The sequence below is a fragment of the Schistocerca americana genome, chromosome 7, assembly GCF_021461395.2.
Source record: "Schistocerca americana isolate TAMUIC-IGC-003095 chromosome 7, iqSchAmer2.1, whole genome shotgun sequence".
Lineage (NCBI taxonomy): Eukaryota > Metazoa > Arthropoda > Insecta > Orthoptera > Acrididae > Schistocerca > Schistocerca americana.
In genome coordinates this window covers 313800728-313825601 of record NC_060125.1, presented here as the reverse complement: position 1 = coordinate 313825601, position 24874 = coordinate 313800728, and the positions used below count along the sequence as shown (strand labels likewise).

The following is a 24874-nucleotide window of genomic DNA, read 5'->3' as shown; positions in this document are numbered from 1 at the left end:
GAATTTCTCTTTTTGTTACACTATGCGTCATTTAGGAAACTGCTTCCATAGGACAGAGAATAAAAATATCAGTTTGGCTAGAACCAATCAGTTTGCAGGCGATTCATTCAACATACGTGTAATTTTTTGTGATTTCATAATAAATGTGATCTGATTTTATGAATACGAGGTGTGTGAAAAAAGTAATGAACTGATAACACTACGAGAGAGCTGGCAACACTGTGTTGTTCTACTTATGTAGACCGGTGTGCTCATCCCTTCCAGATGCCCAGTCCGAGTTTCAGCTCCTTATAGCCATCAAGTGATTTTTGAGAGCGCCATCAGTGAAGTTGTATTTTTGTTGTGTGTTATGAAAATCTAACAGCGGAATTTAGAGCAATGCTACGCCGCTATGTTTCGTGTTAAACTTGGTGAATCCGCGAGCGTGACCGTTGAGAAGTTGAAACAGGACTATGGGGAAAACTCCTTATCAAGAGCACATGTTTTTCCCTGGCAAAAATCAGTTTTGGAAGGCTGAGAACACGTTGAAGATTAACGTCGCTCAGGAAGACCCTCAACTTTAAAAACCGACGAAAACATCGAATGTGTGCGTGCTCTTGTGAGATCAGACCGAATTTGTTCCTCCAAAACAAACTGTAGCCAATATTTGTGCTAATATGTCCTTAAAAGTCTCAGGAATGAGGTAAACTAAGTGAGACCGGACATTGCACACTATTGGATGCTGTTGCATCATGGCAACGCCCTACGTGACACGGAATTTTTGACCTCAAAAGGCAATCCTGTTGCTCTACAGCCTCCCTGTTCGCTTGATCTGAGTACTTTTGAGTTTTTTGTTCTTCTGAAATTAATAATGTCTTAAAAGGACGTCATTTTGGGAGTCTGGAGAACATACAAAAGAATGTAATCAACCTGTTAAATGCCGTACTAGCTGAAGCCTTTCAGTGTTGCAACCAAGACTGGGAACAACGACTCCGCCGGTGTGAAGCTACCGAAGGGAACTACGTTGAAAACGACAAATAAAACTTTGGTAGAGAAAAAATCAGTCTCATTACTTTCTCTGACTTCTTGTATGTCTGTTCTTTATAGAAACTAAGGATTTTTGTTTCATAACGTTTACTAAATTCAGAACAGATACCGAATCAATATCGAGATATAACGTAGAACATATCAGAAAACTTTGATTATTGAGAAAACTGTTTTGAGTCATTATTTAAAACGCATATTATTCACCATTGACTGCAGAACCCATTTATTTTCAGAATTGCAATATCGGTCTTGAGGCCATTACCAAATCGTTCACTGTCAACGACTGTGCTTCAGCATATCTCGGAAATTAAAAATCCTCCGATATGTACACACCGTTTAATAATTTTGACATCCTTAATACTTATTCCAATAATACAGTTCTTGTAGACTGTCTCAAAAACAATGTATAAGAAGTGTGGTTTATTGGGCTTCATGTGAAGGATATTAACATTATTAAACGGCTCAGATATGATGACTACATGTGTAAATGTCGGAGGAGTATGACATGTGTTGTGGCAGGGTCGTCTCCAGTGAACCACTTGATAATGGCCTTAAGGCCGAAATCGCAATTGTGAAAATAAATATTTTCTACAGTCATTGGTGAACCTGAGGGAGCGGCAGACACAGGTCCAGGGACCTCTCTTGTCACTGGAATGGGGAACTGCCTCCAAAAGGTGGAAGAATCAGCAAAGATCAACATGAGAAGACAGAAGGCAATGAAAAATTGTCATAATTATCTCTCCATTGGCAAAAGATTACCGTTTAGTCTCCCATCTGGTTATACAGGAGGGGGCTGTCAAGGGAGAGGTAACACTGAGGAAAGGGTTGAATAACCAATGAAAAAGTAACGTTCTACTAATCAAAGAGTGGAGTGTCAGAATTTGAACGTAATAGGGAAGCTAGAAAAATCTGATAAGGGGGATACAAGGCTAAATCTAGATGTGGGCAGCGTCAGTGAGGTGAAACGGAAACAAGAAAAGGATTTCTGTTCCTGCGACTATGCGATAATATCAGAAGCATCAGAAAAGAATATAATTGGAGTGGGATTTGTAATGAATTGGAAAGTAAGTTGGAGAGTGAGTTACTTTGACTGATTCAGCGACAGGATTATTCTCATCAGAATCGGAATCAAGCCAACGCCAACTAAAATGGTGTAGGTAGCCATGCCGACACAGACGATGAATGGATAGGGAAAGTGCATGACAATACTGAACGGATAATTCAGTATGTAAAGGCATATGGTAATCTGATCATCAAGGGGGTTTGGAACACGGTAGTAGGGCAAGGAAACGAAGAAACAGTTAAGATTTGGTGGTAGGAATGAGAGAAGATAGAGACTAATTAAGTTTTCTAAAACATTTCAGCTTGTGGTAGCGAGTACACAAGTAAAGAATTACAAATGGAGCTGCTACACTTGCGAAAGGCCCAGAGACACTGGACTATTCCAGTTGAAATACGTCATAGTGAGAAACAGCTCCCGAAATTGGAGACTGGATTTTAATGCACACCGTAGAACAGATTTAGGCAACGGCCTTGCCGCAGTGGATACACCGGTTCCCGTCGGATCACCGAAGTTAAGCACTGTCGGGCATGACCGGCGCTTGGATGGGTGACCATCCAGTCGCCATGCGCTGTTGCCATTTTTCGAGGTGCACTCAACCTCGCGATGCCAATTGAGGAGCTACTCGACCGAATAGTTGCGGCTCCGGTCACAGAAAACCATCATAACGACCGGGAGAGCAGTGTGCTGCCCACACGCCCCTCCTTTACGCATTCTCAGCTGAGGATGACACGACGGTCGGATGGTCCGATGGGCCACTTGTGGCCTGAAGACGGAGTGCTGCTGCTGCTGCAAGTGCAGATTTAGTCTCAGATCACGATGTAGTAATAACGAAGAACAGACAAGCTTACGAGGGAATCGTTTGGAAGAATCAACGAGGAAAGATGTGAGATACTGAAGCGTTGAGGAACGATAAGATGCGTTTAAAATTCTGTAAAGCTATAGATACTGCAATAATAACACAATAACAGTCAGAATGAAATTTTCACTCGGCATCGGAGTGTGCGCAGATACGAAACTTCCTGGCGGATTAAAAACGTGTGCTGGTCCGAGACTCGAACTCATGACCTTTGCTCTTCACAAGCAAGTGCTCTACCGACGGAGCTACCTAAGCGCGACTCATGACGCTTCCTCACAGCTTTTTGTCATACAGGCTTCACAGGAGAGCCTCAATGAAGCCTGGGATGTAGGAGATGAGGTAAAGGCGGAAGTGAAGCTGTGAGGACGGGTCGTGAGTCGTGCTTGGGTAGCTCAGTCGGCAGAGCACTTGCCCGCGAAGTCGGTCCCGAGTTCAAGTCTCGGTCCTGCACGTAGTTTTACCACAGAAAGCAGTTCAGCTGAAGAAAATCTGCCATTTCTAAAAAGGGGAATCACAGAAGTTGGAAAGACAACATAGGTACAAGGAATGTAACAGCGAAGGAACCTTGGATACTTCAGCTGATAGACGATTGGAAGAAGGGAAAGATAGGAATAAAACAATATGAGTCACTTCGGAAACAAAAAATTCAGGGAACCCAAGCGAAATTGCTGCAGGAAAAAATACATCTACTAGTATCAAGCATTGGTGTTAATTTAAGGAGGAAAGTCTTAGCGTGTACGATTGGAGCACAGAATTGTAAGAAAGTGAATCATGGGCAGTGGGGACACCGAAGAACAAAAGAATCGCTGCGTTCGAGATGTGGTGCTATAGTAGATGTTGAACGTAGGGTGGACTCATAAGAAAGATGGAGGTTCCCTTCAGAACCGGCGAAGATATAAATATGTCGAAAATATGGACAAGAGTAAGAGACCGGATAATAGGCGATGTTTCAGAACATCAAGGAACCACTTGTATGGTACTAAAGGGAGTTGTAGAAGGTAAAAACTGTAGGGTAAGAATGAGATTGGAATGTATCCAACAATAGTTCAGAACGTAGGGTGTAAGTGCTACTCTGTGGTGAAGGGCTTGGCGCAGGATGTGAAATTGTGGCGGGCCGCATCAAACCAGAGACCTGAAATCTTTGAAATGGTTGGCAAGAATTTTTCATCCTCAGCAAAGACTGATTGTCCTTTATCTTTCTTAAAAAATAACTGTACGAACAATACCTCCAGCTTTCATTCCATTGACAAAGGCTAAAAGATGTTGCAAAAAGTGCATTCCAACGTAAAGACAGGCAAGACGACTGGGTTCTGAAAGCAGACTTTATACCACTCCTTCCTCACCTACAATCCGTCCTTGCGTTCATCATTCTTCCCATCACAGCGTGGCTTCTTTTACAATCTACCCAAGTATTAAAAACTACGTAAATGTTAAACCTAACTTCTGGGAAAACAAATTTCTTCTCATTTAAAACACCAGTGCAGAGTGTCCCAGGAGGAGTGGTCCGTATTCAGGGATATGAAGGGAACGATCATTCAAAGCAATAAATCTAGTAAACATGGGTTTAGAAGCCATACCTTAAAAGCTATGTGTACTTCTTCATCTTCGATACCACGGAACAATACTCTTCTACTGAAAATTTATGCTTCCCATATTTTGCGAGGTTGTGGTATGGATCAAAACAAGAAAAAATGTGCAGTAAACATGGATTCTAAATTTTACTCCTTAAGAGCTATGAGCACTTATTCTTCTTTGTTAATGCGAAACAAGTTTCTTCCACTGAACAAGTACTTCTAGGTCTTAGGATACGCATTTTAGATCCCATGTACACTTGACATTTTTCTTCTTTAGGTCCATACTACCTCCGCCCAAAATATGAAAAGAAAAGAGCTTGCAGTACAAGAGATTTGTTTCACAGTAACGAAGATGAAGTAGTAATCATAGCTCTTAAACTTTGCACTTTAGAGCCCATGATTACTAGACTTTTTTGCTTCGAATGGTCGTTCTCCATTGCCATGAATATAGCCCCTTCCTCCTGGGACACGCTCCGTAGTTCGTGTTTGAAAATAACTAATATTTCCTTAGTCTCAACAAAAATTGTTCAAATGGCTCTGAGCACTATGGGACTTAACATCTGAGGTCATCAGTCCCCTAGAACTTAGAACTAATTAAACCTAACTAACCTAAGGACATCAGACACATCCATGCCCGAGGCAGGATTCGAACCTGCGACCATAGCGGTCGTGCGGTTCCAGCCTGAAGCGCCTAGAACCGCATGGCCACCGCGGCTGGCTTAGTCTCATCAACCAAAAATTGTACGGAAAACAGTCATCAGTACTGTTTACCACTCAAACAACCGACCATTGTAAAAAGATACTTACACTATTTTTTTAAATGTTTGGCGACTATTCGTCAGATATGTCTAACAAACTTCCATGCTTCTTGAAATGTTGGTTTGGTGCTGTTGCAGATAACATGAAAAGAACATCAAATGCTTGTCGCGTCTTCAGCCGGATCAAACTGTCATCTGCACACCATATCCCGCCGTTCACCTAGCCGCCATCATCAGGTGAGAAAAGTAAGCCGCTCTCGCCGATAATTGATTCAACGACGGAACCTTTATATGCAGCGAAAATACGAAAGCCCACGAGCTAATAAAATACGCAATCGCTCAGTCGTTGCTGCTGTCAACTGACGCAAGAGGACTTGCAGTGCCTCCAATGGTGAATACTGCCGAAAAACGATACATATATATAAACTCATGGCTGGTCGATTCAGATGCTGTTGTTTCCTCATATCTGACAAAACAGATGCTACCAACTGTTCCGCACCGTTTCAAAGTACAGGAGTCCTACGGGCCTTGGACAAAAGAGCATATGGTATCTCGGATGCTGAGAATTTACCAAACGAGCTGCAAAATCTTAAGGATGAGTTTAATCATAACGGCTATACGGACAGAAAGATTCGACGTGCTTTGAGTTTGTAGCATTACCTAAACCAACTGAAGACACTTTTAATTCTGTGGCTTTCCTCCCATGTACTGGGAAGAAACATGAAATCACATGTGTATTCCTTCCGCCAACTAAAGTTAGAGCACTTCCTGGCTCTGTTAAGGATAATTTATGTTTTAGGAAGCCTTGGCGTTCAGAAAATATCATGTGAATGCGGTAAAATATATATTTGTCAAACTTACCGTCAATGACAGATGTGTCGAACATCATCGCCAAACGCGATTATTACAATATGACAAATCTGCGGTGGCTGAGCACTGTCTTACAGAGGGACATAAAATGCTATACAATGAGACACAAGAGATAGCAAACGTCTCGAGTTACTGAGATTGTGTTTGAAAATAATCTGTCGAAATGAGACTAACAGTTCATATCATTAACCGTGATAATGGATGCTCGAGAAGTGAAACTTGGAATCCTGTTTTATTAGATATGAAGAAACAATGGCATCTGAATCAGCCGGTTATGTGTAATAATTTTTAAGGATATGTCGTTTTTCGATTGTATTCACCAGTGCAACTCTCCTTGCGTCAGGGGGCAGCAGCAACGATTGAGTGTTTGAGCTTACCTTAGCGCATGCGCTTTCGTATATTCGCTGCATATAAAGGTTCCATCGTTCACGGTCTGAATACAATACGACCACGTTTTTATTCCGTTTCGTACAATCACTATCAGTGGCTTGTTCTTGTCCAGCCACTTTTTTTCCTATACCGTAGAGTTGGAGCATTACTGCACCTCTCCTCTGTACTTCCACCGTCGGAGGATGGCACGGAACTTACAGTTCACCGCCACTCCTTCAAAGTGTTGTGCTCGGCTGTTATTCAGCCGTTGTTTTGAGTATCCTCTCACTTGTCCACCGAGACAGTTGGACCGAATCTGAACCAGTGACGCTGTGTAATAGTAAACTGCCACACCAAAAAATCTGAATCAGTTATCGGCAAAAGCGGCTTAGCTTTCCTTACCTGATGATGGCGGCCAGGAGGACTGCGGAAATATTGTGTGGAGATGACACTATGATCCGGGTAAAGATCCGAAAAGATATTGATCTGCTAATACTCCGGGAAAATCTACATAGCCACAACATGGAAATAATTTTACTGTTTTAGGTGAATGCGTACCGGTTTTCGATATCGTGGGCCAGGATACTTCCTACTGGAGACACCAACGTGGTCAATCAAAAGGGGATTGATTACTACAACAACCTCATCAACGGTCTACTGGAGAACGGTATCGAACCATTGGTAAGACGCAAGCAAAGACGCAAGCAAAGCTACATCACACTAGTATAGAGCGTCAAGAAAAAGCACTAACAGTATCAATAGCTGAAACATGTATCTGCCTTGACTAACGAGACGTATCAAATGTACAGAATACATAGTATGATATGATACGCACCAAACACACAAACATGGTTAGAAGCAGATTTTATCTTCAAGCTCTGAAAAACTTTGAAATGCACAGCATGCACACTTTAACTTGGCGACAAATCATTCAAAAATACACGGTTCTGTTAACAAAGATGAGATTGTCAGTGGCCCTTACTCTGCTGTAATATCTGTTACTACTAGGGTTAAATGCGATGTTTAGAAAGGAGAGAATACATTTGCACTTAGCAGGTACGATGGGAAACAAAGAGCAGCTTATCTGACGACTCAACACAAAATTGTAATCTCTGCGGCTGGAAACTAAATACACTATTAAAATAAATATATAAATATATAAAGGTAAAAAATTGATACATCTCGAAGAAATTGTTCGGATGGGACAAAAATCGGTAGGTATGATGTACATGTGAAAACAAATAAATTATTATAGTTTCAGAAAAAATTGGTTGATTTACGCAAGAGAAAGAGCTTCAGTAATTGAGTAAGTCAGTAATTCGTTGGTTCACCTCTGGTCCTTCTGCAAGCAGTTTTTTGGTACTCATTGACAGAGCTGTTGGGATATCATGCCAAATTCTGCCCAACTGGCGCGTTAGATAGCCAAAATTCCGAACTGATTGAAGGGTCTTGCCCATAATACTCCAAACGTTCTCAATTGGAGAGAGATCCGACGACCTTGCTAGCGAAGGTAGGGTTTGTCAAGCCCGAAGACAATCAGTAGAATGTCTCGCCATATGCAGGCGGGCATTACCTTGCTGAAATGTAAGCCCAGGATGGCTTGCCATGAAGGGCATCAAAACGGGGCGTAGAATATCATCGACGTACAGCTGTGCTGTAAGTCTGAGATATATGACAACCAAAAGGGTACTGCTATTAAATGAAATAGGATTCTAGACCATCACTTCTAATTATCAGCTCATAAGGCGGATGGCAGTGAGGTTGGTAGCCTACCGCTGGCCAGTACATCTACAGAAGCGTCTTCCCTGGTCATCGGGGCTCAGTTCGAAGCGGAACTCATCACTGAAGATGACATTCAATAAGACGTATATGGAGACGCCCCGGACAGCGATGGGATACCAACCTAACTGTTGTCCACGATATGTCCCGACAGCGAGGAGAGAAGCTCCACGGTGACATTTCTTTTCACGGCAGGACTCACTTTGGTTGTCATCCGCGGCACCCTTACACGACAGCGTACGTTGACCATATTGTACACCCTGCTTTGTGACTTTTTACGGTAAGCCATCTTGGTCTTACATTTTCAGCAAGATAATGTCCGTCTGGAGACGGCGAGAGTTTATACTGCTTGTCTCCGTAGTTGCCAAACCCTACCTTGGTGAGCAAGGCCGCCAGATCAATCCCCGATTCAGATCACCTGGAGCATTATTGGCAGGGCTCTCCAAATATATCGGGATTTTGACGACCTGAAGAACTAATTAGGCAGAATTTTTCAAGGATATCGTCCAGGAGGACACCTAATAATTCTATCAGTCAACCCTAAGCGGAAGGGGCAGAGGTTGACCAACGCTTTATTGGCTTTCTGAATTTGTGATTCTCTTTCTCTTGAATAAATCATACATTTTATGTGAAACTGTAATCTTGTCTATATGCGATTGCAGTCTTTCTCGGCGTATTCCACTGATGAATTCTTCTCGGATTATCAGCCGAGTGGTGGCGTCGTCTTGTCGCAACGTTTCAGTGAGTTTCATATCCATTATCCTCAGCTCAGTGCAGCCTGGAATCCGACAATTAGATATTCAGAACACAGCATCCGGACAATTCGCCAGAAGATACTGCATACGAAACTCATTGAAACGTTGCGACAAGATGACACCACCACTCGGCTGATAACCCGAGAAGAATTCATCACTCTAATCTTGTCTGTATATGTACCGGGTGATCAAAAAGACAGTATAAATTTGAAAACTGAATAAATAACGGAATAATGTAGATAGAGAGGTACAAATTGACACATATGCTTGTAATGACATGGGGTTTTATTAGAACCAAAAAAATGCAAACCTTCAAAAAATGTCCGACAGATAGCGCTTCATCTGATCAGAATAGCAATAATTAGCATAACAAAGTAAGACAAAGTAAAGATGATGTTCTTTACAGGAAGTGCTCAATATGTCCACTATCATTCCTCAACAATAGCTGCAGTCGAGGAATAATGTTGTGAACAGCACTGTAAAGCATGTACGGAGTTACGGTGAGGCACTGGCGTCGGATGTTGTCTTGCAGCATCCCTAGAGATATCGGTCGATCATGATACACTTACGACTTCAAGTAACCCCAAAGCCAATAATCACACGGACTGAGGTCTGGGGACCTGGGAGGCCTAGCATGGCGAAAGTGGCGGCTGAGCACACGATCATCACCAAACGACGCGCGCAAGAGATCTTTCACGCGTCTAGCAATATGGGGTGGTTCTAATAAAATCCCATGTCATTCCAAACATGTGTGTCAATTTTTACCTCTCTATCTACATTATTCCGTGCTTTATTAAGTTTTCAAATTTATGCTGACTTTTTGATCACTCGGTATATCACATCTACCAATTTCTATACCATTCGGACAATTTTCACGTCGTGCGTCGTTTTTTCATATTAAAATGTACAATCAATCGCTGAAAACTCAGCGGTATAACACAACGCTCTCTAGACAAGAGTGAGCCGAGCAAGACTATGAGGAATGTGAAAGACACTCCGTAGTCCAATAGTCATGTTAGAAAGTTACTGCAAAAATACAGCAAACTCTGCCACAGATTGCAAAGAAGCCAAAGCCTTGCTGGCGACCGAGCGAGGTGACGCAGTGGTTAGCATACTGTAATGCATTCGGGAGAACGACGGTCTAAACCCGCGTCCAGTCATTCAGAGTTTGGTTTTCCTTGATCTCCCTAAATCGCTCCAGGAAAATGCCGGCTCGATTCCTTTGAAATGGGCACGGCCGATCTCTTTCCCCCATCCTTGACGCAATCCGAGCTTGTGCTCCGTCTCTTATGGCCTCGATGTCGACGGGACGTCAAACCTGATCTTCCTTCCTCCTCCCCAGTCGACAAACGTAAGAGAAACGAAGCCAAAATAAGTGTATGACGAGAAAAGCCAGAATTGCTCACTGAACTTGTGTCTACTGATCTGACGAAAAATCGTAATGTTATAGCTTCATACACGTATACAGCTTCAGCGGTTGTCTTACTGATTAAAGTTCCAAAACTCTGTGAGACGCAGAATGGCTACCAGAGTAAATCAGTGCTGTTCATGCTAAGTGTTGTTACCAGACCTGGTAGGGTATTTAAGAGTCGTGAACAGCCTCAAATTTAGTGTGATCACTGTGAGCGTCACGGAGATGTGTGTGAGTCAGTATTACCAACACCTGAAAGAGTTTGAAAGTGGCCTCATTCTTGGTATGCATTTGACCAGCTAGTCGAATCGTGTACTATCCGGATTTGTGAGGCGTTCGGATGTACAGTGGCCCGATCTTAGACTGTATGGGAAAATGAGGGCAGACATACTCGTCGTCAAGTTTTCGGTCGAACACATCTAACCAGCACAAGGGAGGACCGCCATATTGTGCATCGAGCATCGTATCTCTCTCACAACTGCTCCTGCCACCTGAGAACAAATAATACCTTCTTGCAACATTATTTCTCACCTGCACCATTGGTCGTAGACTAGCAGCAACTAGACTAGGGAATTACCGTCCCTTGCCTAGTCTATCATTAGCAACACAGCGCAAACGGCGGCATTTGGAATGGAATGGTGCCATGACTGGGAAGCAAGGACTGGTGATGAATGGAATCACATTGTGTTCACCGATGTATCGCGGTTCTGCAGTATGACCACGTCAGCAACTATGGTGGCGACCTGGGGAGAGGATCCATTCTTCAAATGCTTTTTGGAGAGGCACAGTGATCATATTCCCGGCGTCATGACGTGTGGAGCCATCGGCTGTGACGTTAGGTCAGAGTCGGTAGTGACTGAGGGAGCTCTGATGGCACATCACGGAAATCCTGCATTCAGTAGCGTGGTGAAAATTTTCAACAGGACAGAGCTCATCCACACGTGGCACAAGAGTAAAGAACTGTGTCTGTATGTTACGATACTCGTGTGTCCAGCAAGATCTCCATCTCTGTCCCAGGCAGAACATGTGCGGGACCAGCTCGGACGTCAACACCGTCCCAGTGCAGTATTAAGGATATCAAGGACCAGTTACCACAGTGCAGACCAGCTTACCTCAGGAGACGATACGACTGCTTTATGACAGCCATCCCAAACGAACCAGCGCTGGCATCCAGGGGAGGTGATCCAAAGTCATACTGATAAGAGTGATCATACTGTCAAGTCCTTTGTAAATTTCACTCGATTTTGTAATCACTGAAATAACAACACACACCCTCTCAATCTGTGTAGTTTCATTTAGTATCCTCCTCTCTTTGTGGGTGCTTCACTCTTTTTATCAGGATGTTTATTTTGGTACAAGTGGCAAGAGAAAACATCATACCTGCTCTTTGTTTTATGCAAGAATCTAAACGCGCACCTTCTGTAAATTGATATGAAAACACCGGTAACCGTTAAAGGGTGATAAAGACTTGTATAATACGAATATTGATTCGTTGCCGCAGTTGCTCCCTCATTCATATATAATTACTTGTTGTGTGCAAACCACACCAATCTGATTCTAGTACCTGTGCTTTGTATATGACAATTCCCCACACCACCACAGTATAACAACTCATTTCTCTATTGTATCTTTTCTGGCATTATTGATATTTTAAAATGAATAAGTTGGAAACATTTCCGAGTGTTAATGTTATTGATATTTTTGTACACTGAAGCGCTAAAGAAACTGGTATACGCACGCATATTTAAATACAGAGGTATGTAAACAGGCACAATACGGCGCTGCGGTCGGCAACGCCTATATAAGAAACCAAGTGTCTGGCGTAGTTGTTAGATCGGTTACTGCTGCTGCAATGGCAGGTTATCAAGATGTAACTGAGTTTGGAAGTGGTGTTATTTTCGGCGACCGAGCGATGGGACACATTATCTCCGAGGAAGCGATGAAGTGGGGATTTCCCTGTGTAAACATTTTACGAGTGTACCGTGAATACTAGGAATCCGATAAAACATCAAATGTCCGACATCGCTGCGGCGTGAATAAGATCCCGCAAGAACGGGACCAACAACGACTGAAGAGAATCTTTCAACGTGACAGAAGTACAACCCTTCCGCACATTGCTGAAGATTTCAATGCTGGGGCATCAACAACCATTCAGCGAAACATCGAAATGGCCTTTCGGAGCCGAAGGCCCACTCGTGTACCCCTGATGACTGCATGACACAAAGTTTTACGCCTAGGCCCGGCAACACCGGCAGTGTACTGTTGATGACTGGAAACATGTTACCTACTTGGATGAATGTCGTTTCAAATTGTATCGAGTGTATAAACGTGTACGGGTATAGAGACAACCTCATGAATCCATGTACCCTGCATGTCAGCAGGGGACTGTTCAAGATGTTGGAGGCTCTGTAATGGTGTGGGTCGTGTGCAGTTGGAGTGATATAGGACCCCTGGTACGTCTACACACGACTCTGACAGTGACACGTACGTTAGTATCCTGTCTGATCACCTGCATCCTTTCATGTCCATTGTGCTTTCCGACGGACTTGAGCAATTCCAGCAGGATAATGTGACATCCCACACGTACAGAATTGCTACAGACTGCCTCCAGGAACCCTCTTCTGAATTTAAACACTTCTGCAGGCCACCAAACTCCCCAGACACGAACATTATTGAGTATGTCTGGGATGCCTTGCAACGTGCTGTTCAGAAGACGTCTCCACCCCTCGTACTCTTACGGTTTAATGGACAGTCCGGTAGGATTCGTGGTGTCAGTTCCCTCCAGCACTACTTTAGGCATTATTCGAGTCCATGCCATGTCGTGTTTCGGCACTTCAGCGTGCTCGCGGGGTTCCATACGATATTAGGCAGATAGACCAGTTTCTTTGGCTCTTCAGCGTAATTTTGCTGTAATTTAAGAAAACCAGTGCTCGTTAGACCTACCATGCACTATTATTCAGTGAAGAACTCGTAACGTTTTGGTTTTACAATGTATTTTTTTCGCAACCTGTAGATGATACAAAACGCCGTTACAACAGTTATTTGCAACAGGAAACACAATTGTTACTGTTATTAAACCTCCTCCTTTCAGGTGACAATGTACCACTTTGACCTTCCACAAAAGCTACAGGATATCGGAGGATGGCCAAATCCTAGGCTGGTTGATTACTTCGTGGAGTACGCCAGAATCCTATACGATAACTTTGGAGACAGGGTGAGTATTTGCCTTGATAAACTTAGAGACTAGACTTTGACACGTAATATGTTGTCCGGCTTCGGTAGACTCTGAAAGTGCAATTCCTCTACAGTCGTGCTAGAAACGGAAAATTCTTCCGTTTGATCCGAGGCGACTCGTTACATGCACAGGACAAGTATTTAACCCTCGCACCGCACACTTGATTTGAATTACCTTGACCTCACACTAGCGTCCACTCGACCACAGTAAAATGTTATCATATGTGTTCCAAGCTTATTAATATATACACTGTATTGTCTTATGTACATGGGACATTGTAAATAAATATGTAGTTACCTGTAATGATTTTTGTATTATTACAACAATGAGTAAAATATGCGTAGTATTATTAGTAAATGATGTTTTGTATTTCCTTATATTCAGCTTTCTCGTATTTGAACGTTTATAATGCTATACAATGTCTTACTTGGCTTTATTTAGTTATTAGAGTGAGTAACACACGGTATTTACAAATTTGGTACATATTACACTTCAACACTATACTGAAAACGACATCATACATTAATGTATAAATTCAAATTGAGTCTGAACTTGAATGCATAAAGTAATATAATGTAATGTAATATAATGGATTATTTGATTTTTACATGATATTTTGGCATATGGTGTTTACAAAATTACTATTATAGCAAATTTGGGCAAAAACGCATAAGAAAGATGAAACTAATGTGTATTAGAATCAAGTGAAAAATGTATTAGAATCAAGTCAAAACTGTGACTAACGTATCAGTCACCATTTGTACTGTCAGTGAGCACACTCAGTACAAATCAGGGCTCTATGTTCATCACAGATCGTCCTTTTACGATCCTGGCGACACATTTTTGTTTTCCTGTCACTTTTTCTTGAACATAGTGAACATCTCACTTTGCCTGCTAGAGGTTCTGGTCTATCTGGTGCCACAGTATCTATTTCCAATATTTCTTCTAAGGTTCTCTTCACATACCTTCGTAGTGTAGGTATATTCAATCTAGCCCTTAGGTGAGGCGCAATTAAGTTCCATAACAGTTAATGCATTTACTTCATGGCTTCTTCACTTCAGTGCTGGAAAGAGTAAACAGAACCATGGCGTTTATCCCTCTTGGTCCAAAATGCCGCAGAAAACCCTCATAGGCCATCTTTTTGTTGCATGCACAATGGTGTATGTTTTGCACAGCTGATAAAAAGTGTCAGTACCAGCTTTTTTTATTCTATGAAATTATCATTTCAGGTTTTCCCGTTGTTTTGTCGATCCCGTTTGAGTAGTGCATGGTAGACAGCAAGAGTACAACTTTGTTTTTCTTTGGGGCATATGACAGTAGCGTCTTATTCATATCGAAGACAAATTGTGTTTTTCCGACATTTTGAGAACGTCAAAATGATTGTAGTATTTCAGTTTTAATTTTTCATACAGTTTCCAACATTGTCAAATCAAAAATTTCAATCATTGTCTGATAAAGAGGAAATGACGAAAACAAATTGTCAACAGTCAGCCTCCTATTAGTGCCATGAATGGCTTCTAATAACTTTCTCACATAATAAGATGGGACAGCTTCATTTTTTTCTGTTAATACCTTGTCAATGTATGGAATAGCGTTTAGCGTGTAATAAGTCTTGGAATCATTCAACATAAAAATCTTAATTCCATATTTGTTCGGCTTTGAAGAATCAGCCACGGAAGCCCATTAGCTGCTCGTTTATTGTACAGCATTCGAAATGGGTGTACATGGATTTGCAGTTATCAATAAATTTAGTCCAGATGTCCCGAACGGGTACAAATATGTCTTCTTGTTTTCTTTGCATGCGGGTTGCTTTGTCATCAAATCTTAGACAACTAGTAAAAAACTGAAATCGCCTTTGTGACATTGTAGTGAGAAACAGGGCATTGCCAAATTTAGGAGGCCAAAGTTCTTCTAAATCTGTGTCAGCAGCCTTGTTTACACCGCAGAAATAGTTCAATGGCAGTTGTTAGCTGTGCAATATTTGTAGTGTTATGGTAACTGTCCGAGTTTTCGATTGAAGAATGCTTGCAAATAAATTCGTCGTTCATGTAAGTGACAATCATGTCGAGCATTTCATTTGTCACTAATAATTGTCACATTTCAAGTGGACTAGAAATAGACCTTGCTTGACCCTTTGGTCCTAGGAAGTGAATAACTAAATTTCTGGATTTAGTTCTTCCTCTCTTAGATGGTGTAGCTGAATACCGCTTATACCCATTATTACCTACAAAGATGTTTTAGTTGAGAAAACTACCATGACTATCATCATCGCCTTCTTCACTCTCTTCTGTACCTGGTGGTTCCTGAATTTTGACAAAATCAGTATCGTCATCAGAATCTAGGCCTCCAAATGAATCGTCTTCCTGGTCCAACTCGTCCATAAGTGCGTTACATATATTGTCATCTGTCATGAGTCGTTTACTCTTTGTTGCTGAAAAATAACATAAAATAATATAGGGCTACACTGAAAGGAAACAGTTATAAGTTACACACAATATATATTTCAATATTGTATACTTTCCAAGTTATTATTTTCAATCTGCATAAATGAGCTACACGGAACGCACACTAGGGTGATCGAGACCCAACGGCCGTTCAACAATCTTTACAGCTTGACACTATCGCAACAACAATGCAAATGTTTGAGTTAACATCGCATACATGTAGGCAGTGTTACCAACCTAATATACACTAAGTTTCAATAAATTGTAACCAACATACTCTTTGTAATACACAATTAAAATTACTCTGGGGCCCTAGGACCCCAGCATGCAGTGCGAGGTTTAAGAAAGCTGAAGAGCAATGACCGTGGTTTGGTATATCACTGGAACACTTTGTTTCACCATCATTTTTATGTAAGGTTACGGGATTACAGCAAGTACTCAGACGTAAGGAAATTTCCGTTTCATTAACAGATGTAATTAGAAAGTTTGCTCTTGCAACTACGAATTTTCATACTGAACCTCTATCGAACGTTAAGGTTGAATCTTAAGTGTTCTAGGTGCCCGTTTGATAATCCAGACTTACGTCACGTCTCGTGTCTATGGCTCCAATCACTATGGGACTTAACATCTGAGGTCATCAGTCGCCTAGAACTTAGAACTACTTAAACCTAACTAACCTAAGGACATCACACACAGCCATGCCCGAGGCAGGATTCGACCCTGCGACCGTAGCAGCATCGTGTCTATGTTAACAAAGCAGAGAACTATTGTGTTCCGAATATCAAGTTGCATACGAATCCCTGACCTAAATCTGTTCGAACATGCCATTAACGAAATATAACTTGTGTAAACTGTGAGCTTTTATTCTCAGAACCTTAAAGATGCCCCACGTGCACAACTCATGAGCGACAAGCTAAAAGGGGCATGAACCTGAATAAAAAAGAACCTCTGTGTGTTGCTTACCATTCTTTAATGGTTGACGGTATCGGTACTACAAGAACCAGAGTGATATGGTATCACCTCTGAGACTGCTAGAGGCCTGCCGGTATGGCCGAGCGGTTCTAGGCGCTTCAGTCTGGAACCGCGCTATCGCTACGGTCGCAGGATCGAATCCTGCCTCGGGCATGGATGTGCGTGATGTCCTTAGGTTAGTTTGGTTTAAGTAGTTCTAAGTTCTAGGGGACTGATGACCAGAGATTTTAAGTCCCATAGTGCTCACAGCCATTTGAACCATTTTTTTGACACTGTTAGAGACGTAATTTTAGCCGGGTACTTGGAAATATCGTTTGTGTTTTGCTGATAGGCTCTAAGACACTCAAAAAGGAAAACAGATATCCGGTGCCGGAAAAGCTCACTTTACTGGAATGGCACCAAATGCGTGCCTAATTAAACATCTTGGTCTAATGTACAGTTCACCAGTGTCGGTCTTAAACTCCCTCACACCATGAGATATTGCGAAGGGATATGGGTCTTTTTAACGACTACGCCACCTACAGAACACAATTTTTTTCTTATCTTGTTTTTTTCCTCGTACATGTTTCGACACCTATACGTCACCTTCCGTGGGTCTTGGTTTTATTTCCTTAAAATATCTTATAAACGTTTGGTTGGTTTTTTGATTTTAGACTTAAAAGTACGGCATAAGCCGTTTATTTAGCTGTGTTTGTTCGCGTGGAGCTGCATCATTTAAAAGTTGTACACGGTGGCCTACTGTTACGTATTTTATGACTTGACAGCATGTCATGTAATAAGTAATCGCACAAAAGTATATTTTTTGCTGAAAATGTAACGATGTTTATGTAATTTTTTTTCCAAGAATAACAGTAATGAATGTCTACTCTTATGTTTTTTTGTCATATTGTGATGTCTAAATATGTGTGTTGTCCTCATCATTCCATCATCATCATCATTCGTGACAGTGGCTCGACTGGATTGTGAAAAACTTGGACTATGTAAAAATTGGGACTTTGTACGGGCGCTGATGACCGCGCAGTTGGGCGCCCCTCAAACCAATCCTCATCATCATCGGAATGTGTATGACTAAACAAAACGGAAAAGTAAGCTTAAATTCTTCAGTAAGCGAATTCATTGCCACACTCCCTGCCTGTTTTATACGAACGACACATCATCACCGCTCGCCCGCATACTGGTAAAGTACTGACCGTGAAAACTTCTTTGGCCACGACTCTAAGTCAATTGCTAGCGTACTAGCAAGCCTTAAATGACTTCTGTTGCGAAGGCAGTTTCCTGCCCGTGGTCGCATTGTCCCTACTCTGGCCTCCTGAAGGGAAATCTCTGGTGCTGAGTCACAAAGAGTCCTCACTTTTCTCTTATCCTTTGTCTTTCTGTCTCTTCTAGTTACACCCAGCATGCATACTGCCACTTTTCGTTGGGAAACCACACCTTTTGTTGGACTATCTGCACATTTGAGGTCCACGTTTCAGTTCAGGAAGTTAATACTGGCAATAAACGCTGGTTACAGCCTTTGCGTTGAAGTCATTTGGAGTTGTACTTTACATTATGTTTTACAAATGACCTCCAATTTATTTCTTTTCTTGTCCACTTGCCTAAGTATACAAATTCCTCATTTTTTACGTTAATCTCTGCTACCTTGCGATCTTCGTACATATTGGTTTTATTGTACTAATCCTTAGGTCTAATGCAGTACTTGCTCCATTCTAATCCTTAGGTATTTGTCAGCAGTACACAAAATTTTTAGAATTCGTCTTACTAATAGTCTATAAAACATTCAGACTTCAACCAGAGGGAAGAATGAACAGGCTTAAGTAGTGGGTACAGCACACTGGACCCTTTGCAGGTTGTCAGCATTAAATTTCAGTTAACACTCTGGTCAGTGTTTACAGATTATGAAAACCATTTGACAATGAAACAAATTTTTGCTGGTGTCGCTTGAGAGAGAAGGAAGGCAATCAGCCTAAATTAATTGACTGACGAGTGTATAAAACATTACAGCTTAGCTTACATCAGGAGACTGAAATGTTCAGAGCTGACAAAGGAGTTAGGCCAAGTGAGATTCCGTTTCACCGAGTCTGTTTCCTGCAGTCTTGAAAGGAATCTTCAGCTCACTGGGTTGCATTGAAAAAGGAATATGTACAAACGGATCTTGCCTGAACCATTAGATTTGCGTAAGACAGCGATTTGCTTGCTTGGTATCCAGAAGGACTTCAACAAATTGTGGCAGCGTGCTATGCAATGACTACTACGGACGGATTCTTTTAGTTGTTGGTATGTCGTTTTCTCCCACCTGGGCGTTTTGAGTGTGATGTGTTCTTGAAGGCTACAGGAGTCGGTCAGATGAGATGATGGCTGCAGCAAGATGGATGGTGTTCATGAAAACTCTTTATTGTTCCAACAAGGTAAAACGCCCTTGTCATGTATCCACGGCCTCTATGATGAGCGGGCATGGTCAGGCGTTGACCTAATGGACCTTAGCAGTGAATCGTTGTCGTGAAGATCTCAGTGGCTGCTACGTTCAGCACAGCTCAGTCCTAGCACGACCTTGTGTGGTGGACGTGCCTGGTCGGCGCCCGATCTATGCCAAGAACTGATGCGGGACTCGCAGACAGGCGAGTGCGGGACTGCAGCGTAGACGTCTCGGATGCGAACCCCGGTCTGGCGTGTGGCTGGCCGCGTCTGGGTCTGGCGGATGCCGAGTGGCTCCGTGGCTTGGAGGGCGCAGTTCGACCCTTGACCCATTGATGTTACAGCTGGGCCTTTGCCAGGTTGTCCTGTGAAGATGACGATGGAGCAGAAGTCGACACTGTGACGGACGCCATCTCGATGACTGACAAATCCGACCCGCTGAGTAGTTTGGCCAGTATTTATACGTGGCAAAGAGAGTTTGTTGTGATGACGCAAATGTCACATGCGCTGTGTGCCGGAGTGCCTCTGGTTTCAATAATTAGCTAGGCACTGACTGGTAGGTGGGTGGCGAAGCACTGTGGGTGCTATGACGTATTGGTACATCAGCGTGTTGGAGTAAGTGATCTTTTCACGACATCTTGCCCAGACTTGTGCCTATACAAAAGGGTGGATAAATTGAACAAATCATATTTTCATCAAAGTGAACCGACAAACTAATGAGAGCACTACTAAGTATACAACATATAGGTCCATATTGGCAGATAATGATGACTGAGTCCATTGATTCATAACACTGACCTAAATGGGAAGCGTCCATAAATGAAAACCTTGACCGAAAGCTGCGAAACTGATACATCAGTAGTTATATACCTGTGAGACATGTTGATTAAAATTTCAGCTTTATACAAACTTATTTTCGGTATAGGACGAAAGCATTCCTACGGGTGAATAACGGTAATAGTACTTGATGGCTGTTTGCTGTCTCTAACGTCGCTGGAAATTCTCAGTTGCAGATAACAACACAGTGTGCCCATAAGACGAGCACATGCAGCTTTTCGCTATCTTTCGGAATTTGAGATAGGTCAGGACGAGTCATCAACATGAGGGTATAAAGAAAGAGCATCAAATCGACATATTGCACAAAAAATGACTGTGGGACTGTGACTGCACAACGAGTGGTGACGAGATGGACTCACGATAACAGTGCGGCAAGATGAGCAGACATGGATCCTTCCAGAGCGACTACACCAAAAGAAGATCGAAGGATTGTTCGACTGGGTCTGACAGGCAGATAGATGGCAACAGCTGAAACCCAGGCAAAATTTTCAGGCTTAGTGCCGTATGTGTATGTTTGGAGGTTATGGGCACTCAACGGCGAAGTTATCAACGCCCTAACACATATTAAAAAATGAATGCGGATAAACGGACTAAAATTTTTGTCACAGTGAGGATGAAACCTATAAAATGACACTCATACACTACCTCACTCACTCCCACCTCACTCGCATTAACGCACGCGATCGCTCTATGTCACTCACTATAAGACAACAGTGAAATGGTGAGAGGTGCTATATCTGGGATTAAAACGAAAGTTAAACGACAGAGGAGCTAAAACAGCAACACAGGGAAATTCTTCTAAATCTGTGTCAGCAGACCACTTATTTAAAAAAAGCTTGAACGAGTCAGTCACCCTGCCAATACATCACGAGCATGTCCCTAAAAGTTTAGGAAACATGTTGAGCAAATCACAATACCTCAAAACCCTAACCACATTCGTCTGACAGTAACTTGAAATAGAGGGCAGATCTGTCGGCAAACCTGCCACTACCCTCTGGTGGAAAATGAAAAGTGGTGCACAGTGATGTCTACGGCACAAGCGCCACGCACTCGAGGTTCCTCTCACTGGCGCAAGAAAAAGTCATGCGTCATAGGGCTGTGGCCTATGCGAAGACGAGTATGGAGGACATTGTCCCATATGTGTGGCTGGAAGGAGGTACGCCACGGCTGGACAGAGTATCACCAAGAATCCAGGGGAACAGACTACTGGAATATGACTTGAGATCTCGTATTGCCATGTTTCGTTTAAGGTTGACACCGTACCATAGACCACAGAGACATGCAGGGCATAGAGCCAGAGTCAAGTGGAATATTGAGTAGACTTCTCTGGTGTTCAGCGATGAGTCTCCCTTCCGTGTATGACAATGAGACCGATGCTAAAGTGTACGTAGACGACTTGGTGAATGGTCACTGGAAGTAGCGGTTCTCGATGCCTATACCATTCCCAATCCTGAAATCGTGGTGTGGGATTGGTACTCAGTATATCAAAAGAACTAATTTGGTAATATTTTAAGCGAGGCTGAATGTTCTCCGGCATGCGATAAGAATGATAAACTCTGTTGTGATAAGCTTCATGATGATGGTACCAAATGGCATATTCCAGCATGATAATGCAGCAGAGTAAGCAGTGTATGAATCCTTTATGGCATTTGGAGGTCGTTTGCTTCATTGCCACAATGATTGAAAAAATTTGTTTGTGTCCAGGGGACAGACATCACTCCTAATGGAATGAAAGCCCAATCATTCAGTGCCCGTTGTGTGATGAACAACTTCAGGAATTTTGATAATAGTTTCTATTTCCAATAGTGCAACAGTTTCTATCAGTATATTAAGCACGTATCTGTCACTGATGCGTTGGTTTAGATTCTTTTAAGACTAGTTGAGTCAGCATATAATGTGGCTGCTCCAACTGGCAGATGAAGTGGTGGCGGATGATCAACGAGCTGGGCTGCGTCATCATGGGCTACAGTGGCTCGCCTGCCTTGGAATGAGTATGTAAGGTTGGCAGTAGGGATGACGAATGCTCGACTTCGTTTTATTGGTAGAATTTTTGGGAAGTTTAGCTCATCCATAAATGAGACGGCATAAAGAACGCAAGTGCGACCCATTGTTGAATAGTGTTCGAGTATTTGGAATCCCCATCAGTTCGGATTAAAGCAATTCAGAGGCGGGCAGCTATATTTGTTATTGGACGTTCGATCAGCACTTAAGTGTTACGGAGACACTTTGTAAAATCAGATGGGAATCTTTGGAGATGAGACGATGCTCTCTCCGCAAGGCCTATAGCGCAAATTTAGAGAACCGGCATTTGAGGCTGCAGAACGATTCTACTGCCGCCACAGTACATTTCGCGTAAGGATCATGAAGATAAGATGCGAGAAATTAGGGCTCGCACGGAAGCTTTCCGTCGCTCTATTTTCAAGTAGAACAGGAGAGTAAATGACTAGTAATGACACAAGGTACCCTTCGCGTTGCACCATACGGTGGATTGCGGAGTATGTATGTAGATGCGGATGTAGATGATGGACACCAATTCCTAATGAAATAAAAGTTCAATCATTCAATACTCCTTACGTGATGAACTACTTCACGAACTTTGACAGCAGTTTCTATGTCCAGCAGTGAAGCAGTCTCTATATCAGAGTATTAGCTCGTATCTGTTACTTACATATTGGTTTAGACTCTTTGATGACTAGTTCATTCAGAGTGTATTGTGGTTGCTCCGAATGGCAGGTGAAATGGTGGCAGACGATCAACGAACCGAGCAGTGTCATCATGGGCTACAGTGGCTCTCCTGCCTTGGCCCCGGGCATCGACTCCTCAGGTGTGGGGGACTACATGGCCGTCTACACACTACTCAAGGCACACGCCGCCGCGTACCGACTCTACGACGAGCAGTACCGAGCGACTCAGCAAGGTATGTACTTTGTATACTGCGCATATCGTATGTTCACTGCCAAACAAAAATAGTGAAACACCCAGAAGACAAGGATGGATGTAGTGTTAATTCGTACATGTAAATACTATTCACAGGTATGTAAATAATTAGAGCTGAAATTCTCAGTGACAAATAAACGACCACCAGAGCGTGTTAGCGTTGTTCATGTTTAGGACAGTTGCCAGGCCAGGGGTATGTAAAGGACGTGAACAGTCAAATATTGAATGATCACTGTGAGGGATGCTCGTGAGACAGAGTTATCAGCATGTGACAAAGATTGAAAGCAACCTCTCTGCGGGGCTCCATTTGGCCGGCTGATCGAATAGTTCAATTTCTAGATTTTTGGGACATTCAGATGTGACAGTGGTCTGGTGTTGGACTGCATCGGAATGTGAGGGTAGGCATATTAGTCCTAAAGGTTGCAGTCGATCACCTCTGACAACAGAAAGTTAGGAATGCCATACAGTAGATCATGTACATTGTAACGCCCTTCACAAATGCGCGTGCCGTCCGTGAACAAGTAATGAGTTCCTGCAACATAGTGTCATACCGCACTGTTGGTGGGAGACTAGCAGCAACCAGACTAGGGAATTACCGTCCTACGCGTAGGATGCCATTAAAGCGTCGTGCCGTGACTGCTGATGAATAAAGTTGCACAGTGTTCAGCAGTAAATCGCGGTTCTGTCGTACTCCGGGTGACCATTCTCGGCGAGTGCGGAGGCGACCTGGAAACAGGCTACATTCTCCCAGTGTTTTGAAGACGCAAAGAGGTCTGCTCCTGACTTCATGGAATGGGGTGCCATCGGGTATGATTGCAGATCATGACCAGTAGTGATTGAACCAACTCTGAACGCACAGCGGTATGTCACAGACATCTTGCGTACTCAGGTATTACTCTCATGCAGCAGTATTGTGGCGCCGTTTTTCAACAGGACAATGCTCTGTCACACGTACCACGTGTCTCTATAAGCTGTCTGTGTGATGTTGAGGTACTCCCATTGCCAGTGAGACACCAGAATCTGTCGCTGATTGAACAATTGTGGGATCAGCTGGATGTCAATTCCGTCCCAACTTCATTACTAGGTTTGTCGGCCATCTTGCCTCAGGAGATGAAACAAAGACTTTATAACGCCCTCCCCAACCGAATCGGCGCATGAATTCATGCCAGAGAGGCTGCAGAGTCATACTGATACGTGGGCCCATACTGCCAAGGTCTTTATAAAGTGGACTCAATTCGTAATCACTGAAATAACATCACATACCCTCTCAACCCGTCAAACTTAGCTCCGTAATCTCCTCCTATTTTGAGTGTTTCAGCTTTTTCTCAGGCAGTGTACTTCATTTATCATTGTTTAGTTTGGAAGCTCTAACAGCAGCTGCGTTTTTTGACAAAATTACTGCTGTTCTTCCTGTTATGCACATTATTCCTTTTAATGCACAAGCGTGCGTTGATTCCGGCAGCCCTGGTTACTTGATTATTAATTGAAGCTACATACGTGCTGTAGCGAGCAATTGACTTCATTACAAAGTTTTAGTCGGTAGACGGGAAAATGAAGCGCAATGTTGTTTGCACAC

The 24874-nt window shown here is 42.8% G+C and overlaps 1 protein-coding gene and 1 pseudogene across 1 annotated transcript in view; both read left to right on the top strand.

The window, feature by feature from the left end:
- Positions 1–24874, top strand: part of LOC124622905 (myrosinase 1-like) — an 88077-nt gene that overhangs the window by 23920 nt on the left and 39283 nt on the right. Inside the window, exons 3-5 of the mRNA XM_047148695.1 lie at positions 7063–7197; positions 13553–13675; positions 23095–23278. Of these exons, the coding sequence (XP_047004651.1) occupies positions 7063–7197; positions 13553–13675; positions 23095–23278 (442 nt within the window). The remainder of the gene's footprint in view (positions 1–7062; positions 7198–13552; positions 13676–23094; positions 23279–24874) is intronic.
- On the top strand, positions 2550–2666 carry LOC124623505 (annotated as a pseudogene).